This window comes from Uloborus diversus, chromosome 1 (assembly GCF_026930045.1).
Source record: "Uloborus diversus isolate 005 chromosome 1, Udiv.v.3.1, whole genome shotgun sequence".
Lineage (NCBI taxonomy): Eukaryota > Metazoa > Arthropoda > Arachnida > Araneae > Uloboridae > Uloborus > Uloborus diversus.
In genome coordinates, this window is record NC_072731.1 from 161,697,424 (window position 1) to 161,720,311 (window position 22,888).

At 32.7% G+C, this 22,888-nt stretch overlaps 1 protein-coding gene across 1 annotated transcript in view; it reads left to right on the forward strand.

Moving 5' to 3' along the window:
- Positions 1-22,888, forward strand: part of LOC129216655 (acetylcholine receptor subunit alpha-like) — a 222,850-nt gene that overhangs the window by 193,998 nt on the left and 5,964 nt on the right. The window contains exons 3-6 of the mRNA XM_054850875.1: positions 10,483-10,527; positions 12,592-12,701; positions 18,029-18,226; positions 20,599-20,936. Coding sequence (XP_054706850.1) covers positions 10,483-10,527; positions 12,592-12,701; positions 18,029-18,226; positions 20,599-20,936 — 691 coding nt within the window. The remainder of the gene's footprint in view (positions 1-10,482; positions 10,528-12,591; positions 12,702-18,028; positions 18,227-20,598; positions 20,937-22,888) is intronic.

Sequence of the window (22,888 nt, forward strand, 5' to 3'; positions counted from 1 at the left end):
TTATTCGCGTGAATCTTGAAAGTTAATAAATACACATGTACACCTGCTCAAAATTTAGATAGTCTTTGCAAAAACGTACATTTTAATTTTACTTTACATGAATAATAAAATGATTGTCGTAAGAAACATGAAATTATTTCAGTTTAAGCAAATTTATTTTTGTAACATGCGTTAGTTTTCAAAGTTTCAAAGTCCGTCCTTAAGAAATAGTTTCAATTTGACAAAAGTTTTTCAATAGACGTCCACAAGCGAGAGAAAGATACTTTTATAGTCGAATAAAGTTCACGAAGGGATGAAAATACGCTGAATTATTGATGAGTTCCTCTGGTTTCCTGTCGCTTGATATTTTCCCTTTAATAAAAAGCTTAATGTCGCATTTACGCGTGAGCATCCAATAGCCTTCGAGGTTCCGTGAAACTCTTTGAAAATTAATGATTTGATGAAACTAAATACCTTGATATTTTACAGTTTTCGTATGTGTCTTTCCGTTTATGACTTTGAAAGTAATAAAAACAGGTAAAGCAAGTTCTTGTCGTAAACTTGGTGTTCAAAACAAGATTTTAAGAAGTGTAAAAGTTTCAATCTCTTTTTTCGTTAAAAGTTGCGTTTGTAATTAAAACTGTAGATACTGATTTAAAATTTTAAAATTCAAATGTATTTTTGTGTTATGCGAGTTTTAGTACGTTAATGCATTCTTGTGCTATAAATCATTTATCAATTAGAAAGTAAAAAATATTTTTCTTGTATGAAACTAAATATGCAATGGTGTTGGAGTATGTTGAATAGGGTGGGTCACCGTTTGATGGCGAAATAAGAAGTTACTTACTTCTATCGGTTACAGCGTGAAAAAGATGCCAAATGATGTTTTAATATTAATTGAAAAATCTTATTAAATTACAGTTGATCAAAGATTTTTAGATAAACTTTTCCCAGGAAAAGTATTGTTCGTGTTTAGTTGTTAAGTAGCATTACCATCTCGATTTCGACGAAAAATAGACATTATCCTTTTTAGCACCATCACCTTTCTTACGTTAGATTTGATGAGGTTTGCATAATGGATTGAGGTTCTAAAGTCTCAATCTAACTTTTTTAAGCCCTATGGCGAGAAACCTGATTTCAATTATACAATTTCAATTATGAATAACGCTTTTATCTCAGATTTTATGAAATTAGTTTGAGGAAATCCTATTTCTGTTCCAGCAGCATAACTAATTTGTTAACTCATCCTCCGAAGTTTTTACAGCAGCCTCTAATATGCTCTAGGGCTGGACTATGTAGGATTTTTTACACCATGATGCATCGCCAACCTTACATCACAATGTTGCGATACATCACGATGTAATACAAGATTTCTTTCTTTCTTTACTTTTTTTTTTTTTAGATTTGCATAAATCTTATGGTTAAATTCGACAAAATATATGCAACAAAAGAAAATACATAAAAATCAAGTGAGATACTTACAAATAAATTATAGCACTAGCAAGGAAATTATCAGAAAAAGAAACATTAAAAGGCAAAAAGTATAGCATACATGTGTTTTATTATTTCAAAACGAGCCTTTTTTTTTATCAATGTAAAATGGTATGAGCTTATGGGAGCTTAAGTCTTGTATATATATATATATATATATATATATATATATATATATATATATATATATATATATATATATATATATATATATATATATATATATATTCGATGCACATCTTCTTGCACGTAAAAAGTGGTTCTTTGTCACACCATAATATGCCAAATTTTGGCATATTTTGGCTGCAGTTGCAAAACTGTAGGGTAATTGCGCCCAAAGTTTGAATACAACATCTAAGTACAACAAAAGTCACATATGTAGTTATGTGGGCTGTTCACTACCCTGCATATCTTTTTGACCAGTCCATGAGGCTTTATGTGGTCACTTTTCGCTTATAGTAACCACACATTGAGTACAGCGAACTCACGTTTTGTTATCTCTTCAGAATTTTCCGTAAGAAACAGCATATTTCGGTATACATATTCTATTAGATTGAAAGCAAATCATCTGGGTCATCATCGGTATCCTCAGGCAGCTGAGACTCATCAATGTGAGCTGATGTCATATATTCACCAGCTTACCGAAACGACTTGAATGCACTAAAATTGGCGTAAAAAATGCCATAAAAATATGTTAACGCATAAACGACAGCTAAACGTTCGAGTATATATTAAAAACCGTTCTTAGTCGATTCACTTTTGAAAATAAGAACGTTCATTTACCTGTAAGTTAGAAGTTGTGGAATCTTGACTAATAATAAAGCTGAAAGTCTCTCTCTGTCTGGATGTCCGGAGGATGTCTGTAGGATGTCTGGATCTCTGTGACGCGCATAGCGCCTAGACCGTCCGGCCGAATTTCATGAAATTTGCCACAAAGTTAGTTTGCAGCATGGGGGTGTGCACCTCGAATTGATTTTTCGAAAATTCGATGTGGTTCTTTTTCTATTCCAATTTTAAGAACAAAACTATCATAAGATGGACGAGTAAATTACGAAATTATCATAACGTGGAACCGTAACATGGGCACAAGCCAATTGACGAGATACGAAATTATCATAACGTGGAATCGTAACATGGGTACAAGCCAATTGGCGAGAAAATTCACCATACATTATTTGTAAATATACAGGCGAACCAAAAGATCTTTTAATTTTTCTATTACGGGCAAAGCCGTGTGGGTACCATCGGTGTTATAATAAAACAACTACAAACAAATTGCATCAGGTCACAAAAACGCCTTCTTTCCGACACGACAATTACTATATCCTTGCTATAAATTTATAATGATGTTAGCGGTACCAACTACGAGTTTTTAATTCTATTCCATTCAGAGATATTTGAGCGTGCGGAATTACCCGCAGAGTGTCATTATTTTACTTTCCCCTAGACTTCCCCATAGACGAGTAATCACTGAAAGTTATTCAAACATAAGGGCACATCTACATCTCCGAGTCAAAGATGTCACAGGAGACCTGAAGGCCCCTCTCTCCCAAAATCTTTTTTAATATGCTTAAGCTATGTGTATGAAAATAATAAATCAACTCCATTTCATTATTTTGAACTGTAAAAAACTGAAATTCTCCAAAAATGTCAATACATAAATAAATAAATAATGAGAGGACATTCAAACCATTTCCATCGTCAAAGCGAGCGTAAAGTGTTATACCCCCCCCCCTTTCCGCAAGCTTTTTAAAAAACGTGGCCGAAAATTTCTCTTTAGTGGCTACAAAAAGAAATAATGAAAGATTGAGAATCTTAACAGTTGAAAGAGGGAAAAAAGATCAAATGATTGAAAAATGAAAATTGCTATTTTCTGCAAAATTTAAAACCCAAATGCAATCTTTAAGTATTGCTTAGGAATTTTCGAGAGTTCATGTTATTCAGATTACCAATCTATTGACTGCCGAAATATATATTACAGACATTTTTGAACTCTATAAATAAACATACCTTCATAGAAGAAACCGACATCTTTTCATTTCCAATTTTATAAGTTCATCATAAAACTCTCTTAATCGGGACAACGATATCAATCATTCATTAATGCCCAATTCTATAATTAAAATTCAAATAAAGAAGAGAATGGTTACATCAAATGCGCATTAATAAAACTTAATAAACAGTTTCTGATATTAGTTAGCGAATGTAATGTTTCCAATATTTTGAGTTTAATTTATTGAATACTAGCTGTACCCGACGCGCGTTGCTACGCCAACAAAAAAATACATCATTATACTGATTTTCATGACAATCGGTTGAACGGGGCAGAAGTTGCTACTCTGCAGTGCCGCCTGGTGACGAGTGGCTTCAATGAGCATATTATGCACCTTCTCCGTGGAAAAATACATATATATAGCAATTTTCATAATAATCGGTCCAGGTATCAAGTGAAGCCGTGACGATACTCAAATTTTGTACTCACGCAGTTTGCAAGATCAATCAACCGCTAAAAATATCAAATAAAAAAAGTTTTAAATCCCCCCGTTGCATGAAAAGCCATAAAACAATAAGGAAAGAATTTATTTGTTCAAACTCAAGAAAAATGGCAAGAGCTAACTTCTTAACAATGAGATTTTTCACGCGAATTAATTTCTGCAGCCGATAATTTTATTCGTATTTATCCAATGGATTGTGACTTAAATTGGAATAAAAAAGGAACTATCGATCGGATTTTTTTCGAACTGGTCTATAAACATTCCCAGTACCAAAAGTAACAAACGGTGAAAGTTTCAGCCAAATCTGCCGGGTAGTTTTTGAGTTCATGGATGACATACAGACAAACATTCATTTTTATATATATAGATAATGACAGTGCCAAAATAATATGACAAACATCCCTTGAAAAGAAAAGAATTCGGGTTGATAAATATATGCATGGCTACTTACAATATTTATATGCTTATCTAACAAGATGTAACGTATAAGTTAATCCATCAATTAATTTCAGTCAATTCGCCCAAGTTGTTCACAAGAACACGCAAGTCTCATTATTCACAAGAGATTTGAAGATCGAAAACTGTTTTCCTCATTTGATATGACATTGTAGTTGGTGTGAAGATCGTAATATCTGATTGATTTCTGTCGAGTATCTTTATTTCAGTTGATTATAAGAGAAGATGAAAATTGTAGCTTGTTAATTGCGCTGTAAAAGTTCTTTTCGTCAAGAAGTTTCGAAATGTATAAACTTTTGTAAAGGAATGGTTCGGAAATCTGATATGCTGCCTAAAACGTACATTAGTTACATTCTATTTTTTAAAATCAAAACTAGTTATAGATTAAATTTTTAAACTCATCTTTTTGACTCCTATGTTTTTAGTATATACGCTTTACGAACTAAAGTATTAGCCTTTTTTAAGACATAATTGCTTCATTTTACTCTCAAATTGCAAAAATATCCTTTAACAAAGTTATTTGGCATCTCTAAACTCTTGTTTCTCTATAACTACCATGTCTAAAGGTGGCTATCAAATGTACAGGATGAGTCCAAACTCTTGGGCAAAACTTCAAGGGGCGTTAGAATAGCCGACAATAAGCAAGAATCATGTGAAACATATGGTCGCAAACGCAATGCTTACGCTACATGCACACAAAGCCAGAAACTGATGGATGCAAAACAGGTCACAAATTTACTTCACAAAGAAGATTTTACACAGCATTTTACTTTTTAAGAAAGGTTTAGAGCTTTTGTTAAAATTCACGGCTTGTTGTAGCTCGAATACACGCGATGAAATTGGCAACAAAAGCACTGCGATCGACGGGAGTTGGTCAAACTGGCTCATTATTGCGACAATGAGATCTTTGTCATTGAAATGCATTATTACAGCTGCTAGCCGTAAATTTCGACTACGGCTTTGAACCTTTCGTAAGCTTCTTACGGTGTTAAAATGTTGTATAAGGTGTTCGGGTGAAAAATGACCCATGTTGTAATTTCCAGTATTATCAACTTAAAATCACATTCCATCTATGTTTGTCACGTAAAAACATAATTATATTACATTTTCCATTAAGTTTTATGTGTTTTTATTGTTAAAAATTGCTTCACGGGTAAGTATTTAAAACCATACCGGAGTCTGAATTCAATGAGCCCTTCTATATTTATAAAATTAAAATGCTTTTGTTCAAAACATTAAGTCCTGTAAATTACTGTAAAATTTCAGGCAACACAATATGAAATACATTTTTTGCATACATTTATTTTTTCAGTTGATTTGACTGCAAAAACATGCCAACATATGCTTCCAGGTCAGTGCTGTTCAAACCCTTCCAATTGTCACCGAACATTTTATTTACTTCTATGTTACTATTTTTTGGTATAATCTGTACTGTGTTGGAGGAAACAACAACATAAATGTATAATACTCGTCGCCAATTTTTGATGTGGCGAATGTTGTAGGTCTGAAGTCATGTTTACAATACATTCTCTTCACGCCTTCCACGTGACACCGGTGGTTCTGAATTCCGCTCCATTGTACCGTCTTAGCTAACAAGACTTGTCGTCTGACTCGTCAATTGGTCACATTCGTCGTCGGATAATCGTTCACTTTCAGAAAGATGATCATCGATTTCGATATGTTATATCGTAAACTTTGAAGAGCTTCTAACTGAACTCGTAAAAATTCCACACAAGTGAAAAACAAGGTATGCAAAAGTATGAAAAACAAAGTATGTTTATGAATGTGAAACAAAACTGTTAAGAAGTCTATTTGATTCGGTTACAGAAACGAACGAGACTGAGAACAGCAAAGTGCCGATAGCGCCATTTAGTGTGGCGCTAGGGCACTAAAAATGCACAAAAGACTAAAACACAAGCATGAATGCGTTATCAGAGCAATAATAATTGAAAAATGTATTGAGAATTATGGTACTTTATCTTCCTACTCATTAAAATTTGACATGGGTCAAAAATGACCCGAAAACTTATGTGATACAATTTTTACTGGAAAAATGCTAACATTTAAAAAAAAGAAAAAACTGTTTGTAACTGAATATTTTCAATAACTTAACAAACAAAGTCACAAAATACTTTTGAAAAATACATTAGATATCTAAGAAAAAAAATTTGAAATGGGTAAAAAAGACCCGAACACCGTAGAAAGATTAAAAGTCGTCTTTGTGTAATAAATTTGTGACCTGTTTTGTATCCATCAACTTCTGGCTTTGTGTACACGTAGCGCATCAGCATTACGTTTGCGATCATACTTTCCAAAATGATTCTTGCTTCCTATCCTCCCCTCTAACGTCCCTTAAACTTTTCGCCAAAACGTTTAACTTACCCTGTATTTAGCTACCAGGGTGAAGATATATTAAGATGCTGTGCGAGAATTTTTTTTTAATCTTTAGTTCTGTTATGGGTATTCCAGACAATCCCATTGCAAGGAAAAACCTGGACGCTGTAACAAGTTATTTGGTTTTTGCACGTACCCCTACCGTTTACTAAAACAAAATACATCTATCATCTCGTAATAAAATGCAATAAAAACAAAAACCGGAAAGAATTGTAATTCCGTACGCAAATTATTAACATTTATTCAAAATATAAGTTTTCATAGTTCCCTCTACATATAATAAATGAGAGAACGAATTTTGTTTCAGATGTGATTTCTAGTAGAGAAAAATGAGACTCAGTGTGTGTGTGTGTGTGTGTGTGTGTCAGTAACAGAATAATATAGTAAAAATTATTCACTGAAAATGATTCTCTGCTTTCAACATAACAAGGATTTGAAGCGGAAACTACTCTAACATAAGGCAATATAATAAGTTGGTAGAGTTACGTTTTCAGGCTGAATCTATTTAGTTTTATGACTGTCTTCCTTTGACATAATTAAATTCCATTTACTTAGCTACAAGATCCGCATTCTATTCAAAATTAATTATAATACTACTTTTCAGTGCATATTAATGCATGACGTGACATAAAATTTTAAAATATTTGTGATATTTAGAGTATGAAAAAACTTTATGAATAAATAATTGGCTAAGAGATTTTCTCTTAATAATTTCATGCTTATAGTTTAATTTTATTCATTTTTATATTGCTATTTTTTTTTCGTTTACGGAAATGTATACTTGCAACCTTAATAATATGTACATGTTTATGGTTTCAATTTCGTTCACAGTGTTACACTGCAAATTCTTTTTTTTTTTTTGTACCAATATATACTTACAACCTCATACTATTTGCTGCCACTGTGTTACTTGTTAGCTTAGGGAAACGGCACCAGTAACAGACATGCTTAAGACATCGCTCTCAGGTTGACTCAATTTTCTAAGCCTTTTAATGTATTTATACTTTTAAAACTATATTTTTCTCTCATGAAACTACGTCTCATCTACCGTTTGGCTGCTTCTGGATCCTCTGAATTAATTAATTCTACTTTTTATTTGCTCGATTTCGAAAAAAGGTCCCATCCCCAGTAACAGGCACCGACAAATCTGATGATACCCAGTAACAGATAGGGTGAGGAAAGGATGAAGAATGGACAAAATTCTCTTTTTCTTTTCAAAATGTGCAAAAAAGGTTCTTTATTTTTATAACTAAAGTCTTATTAAATTCAAATAAACGTGAAACACCAGCTTACCTCGTGGTGGCTGTCGTTCTTAACCTTCCACCACTGCTTTGTAACTACCAACTGCTTCATGAAATTCATTCTGATAACACTGGATGACTGCACCGTATTCATTGACCACAGCAAAATCAGTTTTACGGGCCTAAAATTCTTATTATTTAAATCCAAACTTATGACTGTCTGTTATTGGACCCTTGTCTATTACTGGTGCCGTTACCCTAATTGTTTTTACTTTTTTCGTAATATTTTAGAAGTTTAGAATGGTTAAATTTCAACTATAATATTTTACTAAACTTTCGCTTAAAGTTTTTTAAAAGCATTTATTCCAAAATTCTTTTCATTAATTTTCCTATGTTATTTATTTTTAGAACTAAAGACTTATCAAATTCAAATGAACAAAAAGCACCGACTGACCTCGTGGTGGCTGCTTATAACCTTCCACCATTGCCTTGTAAATATCAACTGGCTCATAAAATTCACTCTGATAACACTAGATGGTAGCATCGTATTCATGGGCCACAGCAACCTCAGTTTTATCCGCCTAAAATTCTTATTATTGAAATACAAATTTATGATTGCCGCCTGCCTTGTCTAGTGGTCAGAGATGTCTGATTGCGACAGGACGGTCCGGGTTCGAATCCCGGCTCGGGCATGGACGTACTTTCTCTCTCTTGTCCTTTCTTTGTGTGAATGTGTTGTTATGCTGTGAATGGTTGCCTACCCTATAAACGTGCCCTTATGGCATGTGTGTACTGTAGAAGTTGGACTTTACACCAAATTACGGAACAGTTGGAAAAGTGAAGTAGCGCACCCCAAATTGCCAGCCTAGCTGGCACACTTCAACAACAATAACAACAAAGTTATCATTGTCTGTTTAGACCCTTGTCTGTTACTCTCTGGTGCCGTTACCCTTTTCCTTTATAACTGCTAAGGGAACAATCTCACATTTGTTATTTCCCTATTTCTTGTTACTCTATACCCCTTTACACTTTTAAGCAACTTTATATTTCTACTATCTTTATACTTGCAACTATCACCTATTTTTTCGGTTTTAAGTATTTTTATTTAGCATATTTATAGGCCAGTTTTTCACCAAAATTGCTAAGTATTTTTGTTGCTCAACTAATGGAGTTTCTTTCCTCTTAAACTTTTCTAGTTTAGAATACAATGGTTTTGTAAAGAAAGTTATCTAGATAGATTTTTTGAATTTAGATAATTTTTTGAAATATTAATTTTTCGCCGATTTCACTCAAATAAATGCTTTTAGGCTTCGCGGTTTATATCCGTTTTTTTCCCATTGAGAACAAGCAACAACAATCACTTTAATTGAATAAATATATTAAAGGTTTATATAACCTGAAACTGAAAGAATGTAGTAGAAAAAAAATTTGCTAGGATGATGGATTTTATTTTATATGCTTTTTCTAAAAGGCCGCGTTAAATCAAGTAAAGTTTTAATAGTTCTGAAATGGATTTTATGTTTTGAAAGTTACAGTACATAAAGAAAGAACATTGCATTGGTAATAAAACTCGCATTGAAACAGTATTTTTTAATTTTTTGACAGTAAATTTTCGCCTTAAAAAATAGAAAATGTTCACTTTTTTTAATGGGGCAAAGCGAAGAAAAACATAAATTTCTATTGAAATATTTTGTATTGGAAATGAAACGTATTTTTGATCAAGTGAATCAGTAAATAAAAGGTTGAATGAATTAATGAAAAATAATGAAACAATAAACGAATAATTAAATTAATTAATTAGTTAATATGTGAAGAAACAAAATGAGGGAGTAAAAGAGTGAATTAGTAAGAAAATAAGTGACTGAATGAATAAATAGAAGAATATGTCCAAATAAAGGATTCTAAATGAAGTAATTAATAAATGAATACGTAAGTGATTTAGCAAATGATTGAGTGAATAAACGAAATTAACTATTTCACTTTGCATCTCATGTACTTGACTAAGTGTACAAAAAAAAATACTAATAAGGTTAATTTTGACTAATTGACTATTGCACCGAATATTAGAAGGTCTCAATTAATATTTAAAATTTTAATCACAAGATCTTTATAATTTTATGATAACAAAAATAATTTTTGGCATGCAACAAATTATAATATGACTTTCAATTTTTGAAAATTCCGTGTATTATCATATAATTTAATCTTCAACGGTATTTTTTATCTGACTGCAACAGACCACATGTGCTACTACATAGCTGAATTATTCCAGATAAGTGGCGCTAAAAGCAGATCAAATATTTCAGCATTTCACTTCGTCCCACATTTCGCTACTTAGTCACAAATGTCCAAAAATACTGATTGTAATTATCTCTCGTATATGAATATGAAATGAATAACATAATTGTTTTTTTTTTCTTTTACAGGATGAAAAGAACCAGGTGCTAACTACAAATGTTTGGCTAGATCAAGTAAGTTAAAAGATGGTATAACTTTACAAACTAGGTTTAGCTCCGTACAATCTCTGAAAATGTGGGATTCATATGTCTTGGTGATGTCACCGAAACACTTTTTATCAAAATTAAACAATTTCAAAGGGTGTGAAGGTGTTTGAGTAGTAAGAAAAGAGAGACGTTTTAAAAACCATACAGAAAAATATTTCGTCTACCTCAATGTTTCCTTTCATTTATTTAGCTAATTATGTATCTTTGATTTACTTATTAATTTATTTTGGTTTATTTTTTATTTAGTGATATTTTACTACAAATTTATCTGCTAACATACTAATAATACTACTGCTACTGTAAATACTTCAAAAACAAATTATTTTCTTGGAGAAATAGGCAAAATGCTGTTTTCTGATGAAAGAAATTTACTTCACTCAGTTCTCGTTACTTATTAAGGGAGAAAACACTACTTTAAGTGGCAGCGATTTTTAAAATTTTCAAATACATATTATATCGTTTGCACTCTGTATTGCAGAAATATTGTCTGCTGTCTGCTGACTGTCTACTCTTTGTCTCAAATTTTAAAACATTAAATCTTTCATCATTTACTTCAGACACAATGATTTTCCATCATCTAAATGGATGCGACGATTTTTAATATCCGTATTTCCTTTCCATTGTTTAAATCATTCTAGCAGATCTTATACAGAATTTCGCCACATCTTCGAATTCATAAAAGGCTTCCCAGAGTAAATTAGGCTTAGTACTATCAAAGATAGAATGTAGAACCTTTTATGCTAATAAATTTTTATTGAGCAATCACGAATTGTTTATGATGATCACTTGATCAAAGTTGATGTTGCTCCATTTTTTCAGATTACCATGACGATGGTGTATTTTAATAGTTATTTAAAGAGCGAAATTTTTGTCGTCATAGCTACAAATCGTCTGCAGTTTGATTTTATTCATATTTTTTTCAGAGCTTAACTGAAGCAGACTTTGTATTAAAGGAGGGTTTGTGTAAATTACGTTTTTTTCGGAATAAACACCTATAATGAACTTGAACAGCTAAACTTCATCTAAATACAAAATTTCTAGATTACTAATTCGCATCATTTACGATTGATGAGGAATAAAAACACAAAACGTTATACGCTGTAAATAATCTTTATGATAAGTGTACTGGTGGACATCGCCCGCGAACAATCTTTATCTTTACTACTGCATCCTAATTATCATTTCTTTTTTTATGGATATGACTCGTATTAACTAGTCTAGCAAATCACCAGCCATAATATGACGGGTGCTAATTTTTTGGCCATTTCCATTCCATTTGTAGAAACAAGAAGCTTAACGAGTAGGGTTCTAACGCAATTCGTGATTGCAAAGAACATAATTTGAATTCAAGACATCAAAATTTACATGATTTGTTTTATTGTTTCATTTATTTTCCTAATAAGTAACATACATTTTTCTACTACAATTTGATTAGTGATACATTGTTTTCTTATTTTCTCGTTTTGCAATTAAGTTCGCTTATCTTGTAGTTTTTTTTAAGTATCCAGAAGCTAATCTTGAACCTTTGTATGGAGAATAAAGTCAGATACTTGTTTACTTGTGTGGGCATTTCAATTTGTTTAGAGATAAAATTGTCTTTTTTCCACAATAAATTACCATTTTGTTACACTTTTGCAAAATGCGGACAGAAAATGAAGGTATAAAAATGGCACTAAGCGTTTTGTCCCGAAATATGCAAATTGGAAAATTTAAAATGACTAAAAATAGCTCAAGACTTTTTTCCCTAAAAATGTTAAATTGTACAGCAAAGTAAAATGTTTCTGTACTATCAATAATTATATTAAAACGCGTGTATTTGTAACGATAAAAATTAGTCATTACTTTTTAAATATATATATGTATTTCCTTTTTTTTTAATTCCACTCTTTTCTTACTCAATACATTGTGGTTATGATTAACAGTTAATACGAACATCTTTGTGAAGTTTTGACTTTTCGTACTAACCGTGTTCAACTGCATTTTTTGTGTTTTGTTTACATTTGTTTCCTTTTTCTCATGTCTTTTCCTCAGGAATGGATGGATGATTATTTGGGCTGGGATCCTGAAGAATATGGAAATTTAACGAAGATCCGTATTCCCTGTGAAAAGATATGGCTTCCTGACATCGTATTATATAATAAGTAAGCAATCTTATTGGGGTAAAAGCATCGACCTACAACTAACAAATTTATAGGGTCTGGTGGGGTAGAGTGGTCATGAAATACAGGTTTTCAACTTAAGTAAATAATAAATACAGTATTTTGTTTTAACTTTTTTTTTTTGTTATTTTACATTACATTAATAAAGAACACGCTGTACTAAATTTTCAGAAGAAAAAAAAACCTTAATCTAAAACCATCAAAAATAACTGTAATGTTTTAATGCTCAACACACTTAGTTCTTAAATGAACTTTATTTAAAAAAAAAAAAATACAAACTTCTGATGGTCAATTGTGGTTAAAAGTTGGTTCACGAAGAAATTTAATCGTATTTCACTTCTGGATTTCATTAATATCATCAAAAAGGTGTGATAATTTGCATTTTTTTTATTTCTGTAGGAATACATTAAAGATGGCGTTGAAATGCCTAAATAACATAATAAAAAAATATTACAGTCAAATAGAGTTCAGAAAAAATATTACTTAATTAAAAAACAAAAGAGAAAAATTGATCAAGCTTTTATATATTTGTTCAATGTTTGTGAAATAAATTCTAGTTCTAGATTCCTAATTTTTACAGATGATTTTTTAGAGAGGGGAAAGAGGTGGCATAAATTATTCTACTAGAATAAATTGAAAGCTGTGGCTTGCAGAAAAAAAAATCAATGATTTTTTTTTTCAAATAATATAGGATTACAATTATGCTTTTATTCAATCGATATTCTATATCAAATTTAAGCTCAGATGTATTTTATTCAGTTTACCGTAAAAACATTAAATATTTATTGAACTTGATATTTAACTGATATCTGCCTTTTAAGTGAAGATTAAATGATCGTAAATGAAGGATATATGTTAAGCTTAACCTACGACTACATAACCCCATCTTACTTAAGTTGATCCAAAATGTTATATAAAACGAATCCAGTTCAGCTGTTGATGCAAACGTGTTCGTGAGACACTCGGAAAGCTGCCTGCAAACCAATCTGCTAAAAGGATTAATAAACAAAATTTCACAAAGAAGTTAAAAGAGGTGTTCAGATTTTAAAATGTTTCATGTGCACACAAAACTATTTTTTTTTTCACAAAATAAAATACTGCCAGTAGTAAAACTTTGAATGCAGAATATAGTTCCTAATTGTTAAAATCTAAAATAAAAAAATTAAGCTCAATCTTTCATTTATTTCGAACATCTCACTTTGATTTATGAACCCTTTACCTCAATGACCATTTTCCACTACCAGACCCTACATCATATGAGTTTCAATGCCGAAAAGAAAAATTTAATAATAAATTTTCACTTAAAAAAAATCCGGAAAATTATTCTTCACAGGGGATATCTCCTAATTTGGGATACTACGAAAAAGAACCAATATGACAGGATGGACGTTGTCGATTTTCCTCGTCTTGAAAATACTCCGACTGAAGCCAGATCCGAACCTGAGCTTTTGTACAATAGGCCACAGCGACTAACCACCGTACCAATCTGTCGGTTCTTTTCTTTGAACGTAACATTTATGTTACAAAACAACAAGAGCCTGTAATATGTAGCAGTAATTTTTTATACACAGAAGGGTAATTTCGGGAGAGATGTGCCACGTTTATTCTCTGTTACCTAAAAGCTGTACATTTACATATATTTTACTTTTTATTGTATACATTAGGGTGGGCCGAAAAAAGAAAATTTTCGATAAGCAACTTCTAATAGCCAAAAAAAGTTGTGTATTACCATCCTAAACATAGGAAAAAAAATAAAAAAATTAATATTTGTCTTCAGACCGCGCATCGGCAGCAAAGGTATAAAAAAAAAGGTAAAAAAATGATCAATTTTCAAATGTTTTTATAAAACTTTAAAGGTTAAATTTTTTTGTTCGAATACCGTTTAAATGCTTCCTTTTAATAGTCTTTTTATATATCTTTCAAAATATTTGCATTCCTTTACAGTTTTTAGTTCGCGCATAAGCCGCAAATTCACGTGAAATGAACAAAAATCGACATTTTTATCTTATTTTGCACATTGCAGTATTTCTTCTTTTAGATCACAGTTGTAATTTTTTTACAATAAATTTGCAGTATACAGCTTTTTGCTGAAAGTATAATCCTATTTTGTTCCATTAACAAACTACAATCAACCTTCAAGTAGGTGGTTGCACTTTGTGTTCCACCCTGCAAATTCTCAAAAAGAGTAGTTATTTACAGGACTGGTATAATGGTAAAGTAATTTACATTCACGATAAATATATTGTTTTAAACAAGTTTCTACGTTTAGATACAGGTTTGAAGTTGAACTGGTGACTCAATTTTTAAATAAATGATCGCGAGCATAAAAATTTTCACATTAATCCGTATTTTGTCTCATGCCAAAATACTCAACCTACCGACTCACTAACCAGTTTAATAACCCTTTCTACAGTCAGAGTGTAAAATAAGAACATTAACTGAATTATAGGTAAAGCTTCAACTGTCTTTGTATAATTATATATTATTAACTTCGATAGAACTTGGTCGGAAGAAATTGAACTTTTCAAAGCTGACTTAAAAAGCGAGCAAAAGTATATTTGATGGATCATGTAATACAGAAACGAAACTGTAAAGTTGATCTCGCTCTCCCATAACCAAGACCTTTCAGTCATCAGTATTCCTTAACACGTGCTAATGGAGTACTAGGGCTGTATATTTTGCGAACTAAACTACTAATCTCGTAAATTATATTTTTTTAAATTATGCTTCTATGGTTCGACAAAATTAAAATTAAAAGAAGAGAAGAAACTTCCGTGGACCTACACAGTCATTTAAAGTTACAAAATCTACAAGACAGGTATCTGATGATCTTTTAAGCATCGTGAATCCGGAGATTCAAAGAACTGCTTACTTTGATATTTTTGAGAAATTGCCATTGGTCATGGTAGTGGAAGGCGAAATACAAAGAAATTGGATTGCACACAGTACAAGATTATCCATCAGGAAACGCTTCTATAGCTATAAGAGAACTTCTTCCACCAATATTAAAATTTGAAGCTTCGAACTATAACAGTTGAAGAGTTAATTGATTGACCAGCTTGTTTACTTACCTCCACTTCAGTGATGTTGATGAAGTGGAAAACAAGGATATTTTATCATTTCTAGGAACTAAACATTTGCTTAAGTATGCATTCTTAAACTTCCCATATCTAACTCTGGCAGTTAAAAGAATTGGGTAACTGGTCAGTGAATTTGCAGAAATTCATTTGAGGTGGTAAAACGCAAGAGATGGATCGATACAAAAGAACTTTATTTTCGCCAACATCAATGCCAAAACTGAGTCTATGTCCAACTTCAAGCCTTGATCGAAACGAAGAAATTGGTTTAAAATAATATAGTTATTGTGAATGTAAGCTACATTACAAATATATAAGTGCTGTAAATAACTACTCTTCTTGGGAATTGCAGGGTGGAACACAAAGTGCAGCCACCTACTTAAGATTGAATTCTGGATTGTTAATGCAATTAAATATCTTTACATTTCCAGCAAAGAGCTGTATAATGCACATTTATTGTAAAAAAATTATAACTGGGAACAAAAAGAAGAAATACTGCAATATTCAAAATAAGCTAAAAACATTGATTTTTGGTTAATTTTACGTACGTTTGCGGTAATGCTCGAACTAAAAACTTCAAAGGAAAGTAAATATTTTCAAAGATATATGAAAAGGGTATTAAAAGGAAGCATGTAAAGGTTTTCTGAACAAAAATTTTAAACATTTGCATTTTTTAAGAAATATTTGAAAGTTGATCTTTTTTTTTTTTTTTTTTTTTCAAATTTAGCTGCCAATGCGCGATCTGAAGACATTAATATTATTTTTTTTATTATCTTTCCCATGCTTAGGATGGAAATACACAACTTTTTTTTTTGTTTTGCTATTAGAAGTTGCTTCTCGAAAATATCCTTTTTTCGGCCCACCCTAATATACATAGTTTATGATGTTTCTTAAAAAAAGTCGTAATGCATAAAATCATACCTTTAAAGGAACTCCTGTTATAATTTTTTAAAACCTTTGCCCTGCGGTCCATTTCACCCGAATTGGTCCGGGTGAGATGGAGAATATGACTTCCATTTCCACTAAACGAAAGTCAAATAAATGTACTTACAAGTAAACTACTTAATGTTAAGCTAACATGTATTACTCTTTGAATTTTAACATGAATGAAACTGAAGTTGTAGAGTCATTTCTGTAACCAGTCATAACTGCCATTTTAGCTTCTAAATTAAAAGTAAGAGGCATCTTAAATTTTTCGGCTAATTTGTAAGCCATATACCTGAGAGAATCTCTAGAAGTTCAAAAACAGATTGTGTAGTTTTTGTATGAGTAAAACAATTTCGTTTTCATTGCCACACCCCAGTACCAATGATGGTCCAACAGCACCCATAATAAAGTTATAAGTTTAAATTATTATGTTTTAAGTAGTTTCAGGAACGCTGAAAATTTTTGCCGTCCATTCACACCCATATTTTTTTCATCGATGGCTTTAATAGCATTTCTCAAATTAGCTTCAGTCCATTCTCCGCGAGTGGAAGAACCTTTTCTAATATATGTAGTTTTCATATTCTGAAAACAGAAAATTATTACCCTTTAGTACTTTAAATTCAGTTCTTTGAAAAGCAATGTTTAAAAAATTCAGGGTTCTGTAGGGTCCATCTCTCCTGAATGTCTGTGTGAAAAGTAGAATCTCCTCTAACCTTTCTCTGTGGATTTCACGTCCGCCTTTTAGGTTATTGTGAAACTGACATGTACCCAGACATTACAGCATCAAAAGCAGGTAGATAACATTTCATACAAAAGCTTAGATTGTGTAATTATAAGCATGTAAAAAATTATTCGACTAACCAAAAGAAACAGTGATTTTTAGCTGACAAATAGTATGTTTTTTGAAAATCGAACAGCAGCACGCCATACAAAATGCTTTTTCGTACCTGACTGAGATTATTCCGTCTATTAAGAGGCGCATTAACGAAATGTCTGGCAGGTCCATCCCACACGGTGGTCCATCTTTTTCGGAATTATCCCAAACACAACAAGATCCAAGATTTTCAAATGGAAAATCTTGGATCCTATTATAATTTTATTTTCTAAAATATATCTTTGTGCCTGTGCATCTAACAACAGAAGGGCAATAGTTAAAATATTTTTCCATAGCACTAACTTCAAATTGATATTATTTGCAATGTAATATTAAGTCAGAAAATAGTGTTAGAAAATCGAAACTAAACGATCGGCTAAAATGGATTCAAATCTGAATTTATATGTTTATTGTTGTTTTATATTTGAAAGTGCTGACGACTACACTCGGGGTTACATGAATTCCCGCGCAATGCTGGAGCCCAGTGGGAATGTGTTTTGGCCACCTCCAACTAAGCTGCGAAGCACTTGCCAAGTGGATGTCACCTATTTCCCATTCGACGATCAGACGTGCGTCATGAAAATGGGGTCCTGGATTTATGACGGCCTACAAGTGGACGTCATGAACAGGTAGTAAGAAAGTAAATTTTACACGATTTATTTAAAAAGAAATGATTATAAGCGTGCGCATATCAAAACTCATTACACATGATACAGAAAAGTGGTTTCCAAAGTGACCACGTAGACCCTCAAGGGTCTTTTCAGAGCTTTATAAGGTCCACGCTCATGCCAATAAAAGAAGACATTGATTAAGCTTGAGATTTAAGTACGTAGATGTCCACGAGACTTAATTTCATTTTAGAAAGTTGTCATTATCAAAATTTTACTAAAGTATTTACAGAATCATGCGACGTTAAGTAAGTACCTTACTTACATAATGGTTGGTAAAGTAACTTGCATGGTAACTAATTATGCAATTAAATATATTTTCTAAACAGGTAGTAGTAGAACATAGATTACGTTCTTACAACTTGTAAAAACATGCACATTTGATATCAGTCACTATTACTCTTCTCCACCACAAATGGTAATGAAGAATAAGGTGGCCTTTTACATGATAGCAAAATAAATATATCATATAAAAAATTTCTTTAAATTTTGATCTTAACGTAAGTTTCGTAATTGTCACATGATATTACTATACATTTTGTTTTAATTTGAGTGTTTTATTAGAAAAGCTTGGGTGAAACTTCACCCTCTGTTTCACAACTTTGAAGTTCAAATATACTGTCCAACCACGGATTTCATGGAATTTTCAAACGTCCAGATAAGACGAATCTATTTTGAATAAGAGGGAGAAGTAAAAATTTGATGCGCGTATTCCGCTCATTTGAATGAGACTCTGCTTCTGCACAAGCCGACATCGGTAAAAAAAATAATAGATTCGTCCATTTCCGGCTGTAAAACGGATGTTTGTCTTTCCATACAATCCGTAGTCAGACAGTAGATTAGGTATATAGGTAATTCAGGGGATAAAAAAAATTCGGAAATTCTGCTCTTGAATATGCGTATTGCAGGTAATACTAACCAAGAAAACATTCAAACTATCCGTCGGAATCATGTAATGAATTGGTAGATATTGTATTTTTCTTTTGGCTGTAATGATAATCGTTTAGATCCTCTGCCGGATTATTACCTTAATAAAACTTCACTTATCATTGTGTCGAAGTTCTAAACTGAAAATTTCGCTCACTGAGTTTTGAGGCACTACAAGGAACTAAATAAAGGTGTTTGTCTGACTTACATAATTTCAACATTTATTTTAATTATACCTGGAAAAGTGATTACTAAAACCCTCGCGCCAATTGCATTGATGTTCTATGTTATCTTTTTTTTTTTGAAAATACGTATACTCAAGTAGTGCTAATCCAATCTAAGTGGTACCCAATATTATCCAGTTATCGAAAACTTAGATGAACTGCAGTTATTTTTCGAAAAAAATCTACTTAAATCTTATGTCGTAATTATATAGTGAAATTCATGTAAGATCCTTTTCCATAAAATAATAATGTATTGTGACTCGTGATATTTGTTTATTAAAGTACAATAATGCTAGATTTCTGAAGTAACATCTTGTAGTACTGTGCCGTTAGTAGTACAGAACCCTATAAAGGCACTCAAGTACAAGATATTACTCAACAATAATGTACAAGACATTAATGTGCAATGAATTGAATAATGTACAAGACATGATTCAACTGGCACCGACTATTGACGGCCGATTTGTTGAATCAAAGGTTGAATGGGGGAAATGTATTCTCTAAAAAAAATTTTTAGAAAGAAAATTGCGTTGCAAAAATCATATTCAGATTAACCTAGTTTTTGTCCTAACGGTACTTGGGTTAATCCTGACTTTAGTGTGTTTAAATGATTCCATCAAGTTTAGGTTACTATAGTCAACTTCTCATTAATGCTTAAGGCTTATCGCATTTTCTTTAAAAAGTGAAATATCCAAATATAGTAATAATCTGGAAAACAGCGCTACCCAGCGTCCAGCAATGGAGGCGTTGCGATGGCGATAAGTATAAATAATTCAAATTATGTGCATTGGTTAATTTCTAAAGTTAAATTTAGAAATTAGCCAATTTGTCACTTTATTCACTATCAATTTCTAACATCTCCAGTAGATGGCAGTGATCTCCGAACAGGTTTGAATTCCTTTCTGCTCTATGTTAAAAGCGAGAAAGTTATAGGCATTTGGAAATTACGAGGGCGTTTCTATATTTTTGGCAAACCTAACCTGGCAGCATCACATCACACCCGAGGGTCCCCTGTTCCTATCACAGTAGTGACTTGCCCAGATTAGGGACCCTCGGGAAGTAACCTGGCTGCATCGTGAATGCTACGCACATCCTAATCGCAGCACTACGACGTAGCAAGGTTAGGTTTGCTCCATTTCTAGATCATGAAACTCAACTGACTGAACTCGTTTCTTTCTACAGGACATCCGAAGTAGATTTATCTAATTACGTACCGAACGGCGAATGGGAACTACTGGACGCCAGGATTGTCCGCAACGTCGTCTACTACTCCTGCTGCCGGGAGCCCTTCCCAGACGTAACAGTCACTCTCGTGATACGACGGAAGACTCTGTACTACATGTACAACGTGGTGATGCCCTGCATGATGATGTCTGTGTTGACCCTCCTCGTCTTCTGCCTGCCTCCCGATTCCGGGGAGAAGATAGCCCTTGGTGTCACAGTGCTGTTGGCCTTCTCTGTCTTCATGCTCGCCATTGCGGAGAAGATGCCGGAGACATCCGAATCGATACCTTTGCTTGGTGAGTCAAGCCAAGTTTGCACTCAGATAGCTGACACATTTTTCATTGTTGAAAAGCTAGGGTTACGAGGGCAAAGTTCGGGATTTCTAAAATTTAGCCAAACTGATAAAAGTTTAAGTGTCAAAGAAAAAGTATATATCTGTCATATTGAATCAGTTGATCAGGTTTTTGCGTTTAAAAACGATGTTGTTTAGAAGTTTTTAAATTAAAATACGGCGTGTTGCTCAGCTCGAAACTGTTCGAGCACTACAGAGTGCTAGTTTCTAATGCCATGCAAAAAAAGCAGGATGAGAAACGCATAATGTATTTAACTATCAATTCCGTTTCGCCAATGACAGCTCACTGTGCAACTTTGCCAAAGGAGGGCTTCGTGCCAGAAAAGACTAACACGTGCCAAGCCAAAAATGGGAAATCCGTGGGCCTATCATTATTCAGTCATTTCTCGATAACTCGAATTCCGAACGGACCGACTAAAACCTTCGAGTAATCGGTTGTATGAGATAATTGAAGATCCTTTCCCAGCACTCTCAAGAATATTTTTTTTCTTTTCAGAAATGGTGCATCATAGATTGATTACAATACTTGTAGTTTGGATAAAATTAATTTATTAGTACATAATAATGTTTAAATTTTCTTATTAAGATTCACTTGGGAAAAAATTATTTTTTACGGCTTTTTTTTTTTTTTTTTTGCATCTTAAAAAGTCATTAAGTTTTTTAACAAAATTTAACCTATTCACGTTTTTAGAATTTTCCACTAACTGCAGTAAAATATTTGCGAAATCGTGTACTTGCTGATAAGTTGGAAATCAAATTATTTTCCCTATCGTCAGCAGAATCAGCACAAGCAAACTCTCCACAAACATTTTGCGCAATCGCTTTGTAGAACAGTGATTACAATTTTTTTTATATTCTAGAATTTTCATTTTCTCAAATTGACATCAACAAAGATTTCAAAAGGATTCCATTCCAGTTGGTCCCTTTATCATCGTTATCATTGCTACTTATGCAATTTTTAAGTACTGTTTTTGTCGTAGGGACCCAATTTCTTTTCTCTTTACTTCCATTCGCATTGCTCTTTAACGTCTTTTTGTCCTGAAAGCACGATTATTGGTTATCCAGAAAATAAAGGCTCCTTTTCTCCACTTTTGCCGTGACAAAAAGTAACCCAATCGGCTACTTTTCACGCAATTTTGAAACAACGTGCGCACTAAGTTGTAAATTAATTGCCCCCCTCATAAAAGCTGATAAGCAAAGCAACATGCCAAAGGAAAAACATATTTTATTCTCTTTTTAGCTGCATTTTTATGCATAAAATGAAATCGAAACTTTCGTAAAACCTTCGACTTAAAAGGAATACATTCGAAATATCGAGATAACTTGTTAAAACCCAAAATTATTATTAACCCAAAATTATTTTGGGACCGAAAGAAAACATCGAGATAAAGGAATATTTGGGTTATAAGCCTTCGAGTTATTGAGAGTCGACTGTAGTTGCTCAACATTTGGCAACAGACAACTGTATTTCGTAAACCGCCAAGCAGCAAAATAATTTTTCAAAAAATGTGTTCGACTTTCGGAGTTTTACAAATGAACGAGAAATTTGTGGATTGGAGGATTTGCAAGTTATTCGGTTTGCGAAGTACGACTATCGTTGCTCGTTGTGTAAACTTAGCTTTGATTTTCTATACCATTTTTAATCTAGATGCTATTGGAAATGCACTTGTGCACATGTGTTTAGTTCTTGGGCTGAGACATCCGGCTGAAAAGTCTCAGGTTTGGTACCGCTCGGTCTAAAGCATTCTGTGTATGCTAATAGTGACACTTAAAGTGCATCGTAGACACAAAGTCCTCCTTGCTATCTATCCAAATCAATGCCCCTGGGAGTGCTGGATCAGAAATCGCGTGGTTTGTGGTCTGAATCAAAACTGATCAGGGCCCTTCCAACCGGTA